At 42.3% G+C, this 7,915-nt stretch overlaps 1 protein-coding gene across 1 annotated transcript; it reads right to left on the bottom strand.

Moving 5' to 3' along the window:
- Positions 1 to 548: 548 nt before the first annotated feature.
- On the bottom strand, positions 549 to 4,274 carry ATXN7L3B (ataxin 7 like 3B). Its single transcript, XM_027543345.1, has one exon. It carries the CDS (start codon positions 3,890 to 3,892, stop codon positions 3,599 to 3,601), a length of 294 nt encoding a protein of 97 aa, XP_027399146.1. The 5' UTR covers positions 3,893 to 4,274; the 3' UTR covers positions 549 to 3,598.
- Positions 4,275 to 7,915: the final 3,641 nt, after the last annotated feature.

A 7,915-nucleotide genomic window follows, 5' to 3' on the forward strand; every position in this document is an offset into this window, starting at 1 on the left:
CTGTGACCCTATAGACCACAGCCTACCAGGCTCCCCTGTCCCTGGGATTCTCCAGGCAAGAACACTGGAGTGGGTTGCTATTTCCTTCTCCAGTGCGTGAAAGTGAAAAAATAAAGTGAAGTTGCTCAGTCGTGTCCAACTCCTAGCAACCCCATGGACTGCAGCCCACCAGGCCCCTCTGTCCATGGGATTTTCCAGGCAAGAGTACTGGAGTGGGGTGCCATTGCCTTCTCTGGAAGATACCTCTAGTACAATTTAAATTGAACTATCCTTCACACTGGACTTATTTAGTGACAGGACTGGATTATATTTTACCACCTTCTTACTTATTATGGTAGATTGTATAGTTTCTCTCTCTCACTGGCTGTTGCAGAAAGCTAAATGTGAACTACCAGATGAAGCAATAAAATTCCTCTTCTGATAAAACTCCTATTCAGGAGAAAGTGACTAAAGGTCAAGGGTCAACAGTGGTTCAATATTTACTTCACCATGTGAAAACACAAGAAACATGTACAATCTTTAAAGATGAAGATAGAGTCCAAATAAAATCATTTTTAAAATCTTGTTTATTGTCATCGTTTACCATGAGGAGATGCAGTTTATTTACACCAGCAGCCATAGGGGCAAGGGGAATACACAGTTAGTTAGCAATCTGTATAGGATGGACTACTTATGCAAAAATAAGACTCTCCAAAACAAAGGACAATGAGTTTCACTATACTTCCCCAATGATCCCAGCATGCGACAATGCCAGGCAATGGCCCCTGGGCATGCGGTGATGGGAACTAATGTATGGAAGAAAAAGTCACAAACCACAGAAATTTGTAAAGAACCCCTCCCCCCCCATACATACACACTCAGATACATAATAGAATTACAGGGTGAGCAATACACTTATGAGGAGATTAGGACAGGAATTCTGCTGTTAAGAGGAAAGATAGGTAAGCAAAGGGAGAGTTCCTAACCACTGTCAACTATATGGTAGGGAGAATTCTCTCCCTCAAAACGAAAATAGTCTATCCCCTCAGGGCACCTGTTAGACCTAGCCCACCTCATACTCAATCAGGGGGCCACTGCCCTAATAATGGGGGGGCAAAAAAAAAAAATAACACAAACCAAGAGGGAGGTAATATGAACCAACCACTACTCAAAACTATTTCCAATTCTTCCTTCTAACCAGGAGAAAAGGCCAGAAAGGAAACAGTAATGTCACAATCTGAGCTCCCTCTCTGAAGTAAGAGTGGACCATGACCTTAAGTTTAGCCTGTTTCCCAGACATTATTATAGGTAGGCCAGAGTCTCGCTTAGACCCTCCTTTCCTTCTGCATCTCCTTAGAAAGAGATGTTTATTAAAAAGTCAAGGGCATGTAACCCCAAATTATTTTAGTTCTTGCCAAGGTCTGACTTTAAAAAACAGTTATTACAATTCTGGAAGCCCAATCTGTAGCTAGGCCCTGACCCTGAGCAGGACAACGCTAAGGGAGAATGCAACAATAAACAGCCTCGAGGCCCCATTACTATGCTTCCCTTACCCCTGTAGAGTGCAACCCAATCAGTCCAAGGAACAGTCCAAACAGTTCCTTCTGGGAGAAGGAAGGATACATGCACAGCAAGGGTTAGAGAAAATGGATCAGGACCTACTCCATTCCTGTGTGTCAGTCCTTTACTGCTGTTCTGCTCAGGTCCTAGAGGCAGTATCCAAGTGGAGGTGGGAAGATAAAACTTCTCAGAAAGTAAGACACAGCAGGAAGCCATACCAGCAAGGCAGTCCTACAGGAGAAATGCTTAGGTATGACACTGCTTATCATATACAAAAAAAAGTTACTTTCTCCTCCCATCCCAACCCCAATAGAGGGAGCCATAAGAAAGATTCTGCTCTCTCTCACAAACACAAGAAAACAAAACAAACTTAAAAGAAGTCAAGGAAAGGGAAACTGGGCAGGCTTCAGAAGCAGGAGAATCAAGAGATAAATTAAAACTGGTCAGCATTAATGAAGAGTGGCAGGCAGCACCCTGGGTGATGAGCTGCACCAGATAGGCAGTGGAGCAGGGACTGGAGGATGTGGGGCCGAGCCAGAAAAATGAGGCTGGGCCCCCTACTGGAGCACAGAATGAGGTAAGAAAACATTTCAAATAAAGCAGCACCGTTCCTGCTCACCTTGGGGGCTCCCACCCCTCTACACAGCATAAACTTCAATCAGGGAGTCAAGTGGAGAGTAGTTTTGATACACAGCTCACAGTTCCCATCCTCCCCTACCCCATTCTCTAAAACCAGGGGGTTTCTGGGGGGCCTTTCCTTGAAAGGTCCCATCCTTCAAGCAACAAAAGGACAGCTCTTGTTGTCAGGAAAGTCCAAAGGGGACTGAGGGGAAAGCACTGCCCCATGTGAGAGGCAGGTGGTGACCGTCTAGATATTCACAACAAAACCCTGTGACTGCCCAACCCAAGGAACAGGGGTGTTCGATAGGATACTGCACAGTCAGATGAGAGATGACCCAGTATTGCTCCTTGGCTCCCAGCACATTACTGACTACAGTTGGAAAAGGTCCCCTCTGGGCTCAACTTTGAAAGCTCAGCCTCCTGGCTAGCCATGATGCTCTTCCGTAGTTCACTTCTGCCCTGAAAAGTGGGAGGCAGGTAGTGACGTGGCATAATAACCAAGTCAGACCCATAGACTGGCAAGGTAACTAGTGACTCAAGAGTAGGAAAATGCCCCACTGAACTGCTGTCCACAGCGTAATACATCCAGTTAAGAATCCTGCAGTTTGAAAGATCGTGCATAGTTGCAGATGGCCCTGCTACCTCCCCAAGGGGTCATTACTCAATCCTCAGCCTGCTTGGATAACCAAGTTGTCCATCTGCTAAGCCTATGCCACCACATGCGGTGCAAGAAAGCAGGCCCTGTTCAGCAAGATGCTAGCCCAAGTCCCCAAGTCCGTTGACGTCATTTTTAAATGCTGGACCTTTGGGAAACTGGTGACTTTAAGCTTTTCTTCTCCTTGCAGTCAAGACCACAGAGCTTCTCCTACAGATTTGGTCAGGAATTCTTTTTCATAGTTTTCCTAGACTGGAATGCCTAGTATCCAGCTCTCATCACTGACTTGCATCTGTCTTGAAGAAACCCAAGGCTGAGAGATCAGAGGTGTTGTCCCACTGCGGCCCAACGATAAAGGCCTGTCCATCAGTTATGTCCAAACTGTCAGTTACCCAGAAAGCCCTTGACACCAGGCAGACAGAAAGGCTGAGGAACCAAAGAACTTTATACGCTGGGTGCACAGCTGCTCACCTGAGCACCGGGGACAGTACAGGGTTCTTGTGGACTAGAAATCAACCGCGGCACGGCGAGCTGGATCCATAGTACAGCTCCTCCCGATTAGGATTTCAAAGCTGACCCAACGGAATACACTTATACAAGGATCTGAATTCCTAAATTCTCCACGTCGGGTTTTTAAAGGGTAGGATCTTCAATGGGAATTGGAACTTTTGTCTGATTTTTTTTTTTTTTTTTTGCTTTTTTCTACTTCGCTACCTAACTTCTCAAAACCACAGGACTGGTCTATGTTATTGTCCTGGTCACCCTCGGACTCTCACGTGGCGGCTACTGGAACTCTGGAGGTGAGCGTTGCAGCTGCTGATCAGGCCCATTCCCAGATTCTCCAGGAAGGGAGCAAAGCGGGAGGCGACACGCTCCTTTATCTTCAACTGGCTGAATGCCAAAATCCTTCACGTTACCAGTCTCTGCGAATTCCAGGTAGAAGTAGCCACACTTGACTGCCCGGTGCACCTCAAAGCAGAAGCCCAAACAAGAATCCTCTATCAGGTCTACGTATATCTCCTGAGCGATGGCCTCCAGCTTGTTAGTATCCAGGTTAGCCAAGGAAATTTCCTCCATTTTAATCTGTAAACGGCCGTGGAGAGAGCGCTCGGATTACTCACAGCTGCACCGGCGGCAACACGTCGGGCTCGGAGGGCCGCGCCTAGGCCTCTAGGCCTGTCAGGGCCGCGTCTTCAGCGGCGAGTGCGGAAGCCTCCGCCGCGGCAACGGCAGGAGAGCAGCAGTCAGCGGCGACTGCTCTGGAATCCCAGGTCCTTCCGTTTTTTCCGGCGTCTCCCCGGGGCTGGGACGTGCAGCTCGGGCTGGCCGGGACTCACCGCCGACACACGGTGTGGGTGCCGCTCTCCGCCGCCGCGGTCTCTTCCGCTCGCTGCTCCCGGCTTAGCCCCGCCTCCCCACTTCCGCTCCTCAGCTCGCCTGCGCACGGGCGGCGCGCAGACGCGCGGGGCTCATCCCCGCGCGCCGCTGCCTGGCAAGTGGCGTTCAGGAAGATGGGTGGGAAGAAACTAAGATATGTTAGACTTTCATTATCTGTAGTGGTAAAACGGTGCTAAGGATGCTATTTTATGTTATTTTGTTTACAAATTTAAGTATTCGCTATGGAATTCAGCACCTATGCTTGATCAATTCCCTCTTAAAAAAGACAGACGACAACTATGTGCATGTTCGTGGTATGAGCTGAAGTACAGTTTTAGCATTTGTTCTCCGGATGTTTGAAAATTGACGTGTAATTGACTTATAATCATTTATACCACTGCCCCGCAGTTGTCATTTAAATCCACTAGATGGTGCAAGGAAACAAATTACAGTATAATTTTTATCTTTGAGTCTTTTTTTTGAATGAAAAACTAGGCACTAAAGACATAATTCGTATGTATTGATCACATGAACCTAAGGCATTTATCTCATTTATGAGACCATTAAGCCAGTGACTGTAAGTAGATCATCATATATATCTCTAAAATAATTCAAAGAGAAAATTAGGAATATTCTCTGTTGAAGAGAGACGAAACCTGATCTACCTTAAATACTGGGATGGAGGTAAAGGAAGCCTTTCCTAAAATTCTGCAGCATGAAATAATGGGATCTTGAACCAGTATGAACAGTGAAAGTATTCGTGGCTCAGTCCTGTCAGACTCTTGCCAACGTCATGGACTGTAGCCTACCAGTCTCCTCTGTCCATGGCATTCTCCAGTTAAGAATACTGAAGTGGGTTGCCATGCCCTTTTCCAAGGGATCTTTCCAACCCAAGGATCAAACCCTGAACTCCTGCATTGCAGGCACATTCTTTACCATATGAGCCACCAGAGAAGCCCTGCCTATCTGGGCTTAAATCTTAGATCCAACATTTAACAGTTCTGTTTCCTCATCGGAATAAAGCTAGTTCCTATTTAATGGTTAAAATTAAATGATAGTTTAAAAAAAACATTGTGACAGCTTCTTACATGTAAGCAAGTATTCAATCAGTGTCAGCTGTTTTAATCATATTAGTTATGAATTTGAATATAAGAAAAATTTCCTGTATCTTGTTAGTCTTTTGTACCCCCCCAACTCATCACTGTGAAATAGAGTGGCATCTTTTACCTTTATACTTTATCAAAATAGAGTTTTAGCCAAAGAAACAAAAACTTTAAAATTATCTATCTGTATCTGTCTGATTCTATAATTCCCTTTCCAGAATAAAGGAAAATATAGATATGTATCTTTCCAGACAGGTACAAATAAGGATTTTCTAATGTATATAATCATCAGAATACTACTAAATAGTTTTAGAATTCATTCATAGAATCACACTTTATATTTTTATGAGCAGAGGGTTAAGTATTAGTTTAACTTATTAGTTGATGAGTGTTTAGCCAGTACTTGTCCACATCAAATTTTTTTTATTGTGTATTCTATCACCTTAAAAAACACAAATTGACAGATATAGAGGATTTTGAAAGCCTAAGCTATTTAAGACCCATGCATGACAAAATTTTTTTTCTTTATGTAGGATGTAATTTTTTCCATTGTAGCCTTTGTGCAATGTATACATTTGTCATTCATAAACTGGTACCATGTTTTGATATAACTTGGAATCTGCATATTATGTGCTAAGCTATAAAATATGATTAAGTGCATACATTCTTGAGTCAGATGTCCTCCCTTCTACCAGTTACTATTTTTGTGAACTTGCCTTATCTACTTAACTTCTGTAAATCAGTTTTCTCATTGTAAAATGTCAATAACATTTTCATCATACAAGGTTGTGGTGAGATTTAAACTTGACAATGAATTTAAAAGTCTTCACAAAGTGTCAAACAAATAGTATATAATATTGTTTACCTACCAATTACATGCCTCGTTAGGTAAGAAAATACAGATATAAATACAATAATTTCCACTCACTCCTGTCCCATGCTTTCTTCAAATTTCATTTAAATCAATGATTCTCAGAAAATCTTCATGTGTATATAACCACTCAGAGATCCTTTTAAAATATAGATTATGATTCGTTAGTTCTGAAGTAGTACCTGGGTTTCTGCATTTCTAACATACTTAATGCTGCTGGTTCCTGAACAACACTTGGGTAACAAGGAATAAAAAGAGCTTGATTGTGGACAACTATTCTTCATATTGTTTTATTCCCATATAATTTATCTCACTGAATTATTGTGAGAACCTTTGCATACTTAATTTTGACAGAAGTGACTGTTTTTCTGCCTCTTAAGTCCTCCTTATATTGTAAAAGAACTCAAATTCTCAGTTTATTTAATGAAAAAATAAAGTTTATTCAGAACCTATGTGAGACCATCATAGTAATTAGAATACAAATAATCAGGACTAGGACTAGATTTATATTTCTTGTCAGTATTTTATTATATTTACTCTTAGAAAATGAGTGCTCTTATGACACTGAAAATTTGCACTTATGCTCATTACCACCTTGTCACCTCCTTCTACTTGTATCATTTAAAATTGCCTTGCCTGCCTGCTTGCTAAGTCGCTTCAGTCATATTCAACTCTTTGCGAAGCTATGGACTGTAGTCCATGAGATTCTCAAGGCAAGAATATTGGACTGGGTTGCCATGCCTTTCTTCAGGAGATCTTCCCAAGCTAGGGGTTGAACTCCTGTCCCTCCCTTACATCTCCTGCATTGACAGGTGGGTTCTTTACCACTAGCGCCACCTGGGAAGGCCCTAAAATTCCCTTGCTGCTGCTGCTACTGCTAAGTCGCTTCAGTCGTGTCTGACTCTGTGCGACCCCATAGACAGCAGCCCACCAGGCTCCCCTGTCCCTGGGATTCTCCAGGCCTTACGTCTTGTTAAAAATGTACTCAAATTCTTAATGTTAAATCAGTGACATATTACAAAAAAGAAATTAGAAAGAACTTAGTTCCATTCCAATTAATACGGTTGAAGGCATTTAAGCCTTTGGTATACAAATATTTTTAAAAGCAGAAACTCTCCATTATCTAAATCATTTTTCTCAATACAAAGCAAGTAACAGGGATTTGATTCTTCATAAATGAGTGATCTTCAAAGAATATATACATCATATATGATTAAAATATTTAGTGTACAAATTAAGGGAAGTAAAAATATATTGAAACCTAATTGTCTTTGATTATTCTTTTGCCATTCAATAGTCATAATGTCCTTTATTGCAGATGGGTTCTTTATATATTATCCTATGTTGCTGGTAATTCTCTGCATTGCTACATATTTTAGCTTGGGAACTCGTTGTTTGAATCTACTTGGTTTCCAGCAGTTCATGGGAGATAATGATATGACATCAGACTTAGTTGATGAAGGAAAAGAATTAATCAGATGAGAGAAGAGAAAAAGGCAATGGCAAGAAGAAGGTGAAAATAGAAGAAGAGAATGGAAAGAATGTTATGGACACAGTAGAGAAGATTCCACTGGAAACAGAAACGTTCATATTGACCCAAAAGAATCAAACTTCTCAGAAATGAGTGCCAACCGATCGACATCTGAATATACCAGGGCTAATAACAGGACTGAAAGGGACTGAATAGAACTTCTTCAGGATGCGGAACTTTTGGATTTTAATGCAGAAATGTTTACTGATGACCCTCTT

This window comes from Bos indicus x Bos taurus, chromosome 5 (assembly GCF_003369695.1).
Source record: "Bos indicus x Bos taurus breed Angus x Brahman F1 hybrid chromosome 5, Bos_hybrid_MaternalHap_v2.0, whole genome shotgun sequence".
Classification (NCBI taxonomy): Eukaryota; Metazoa; Chordata; class Mammalia; order Artiodactyla; family Bovidae; genus Bos; species Bos indicus x Bos taurus.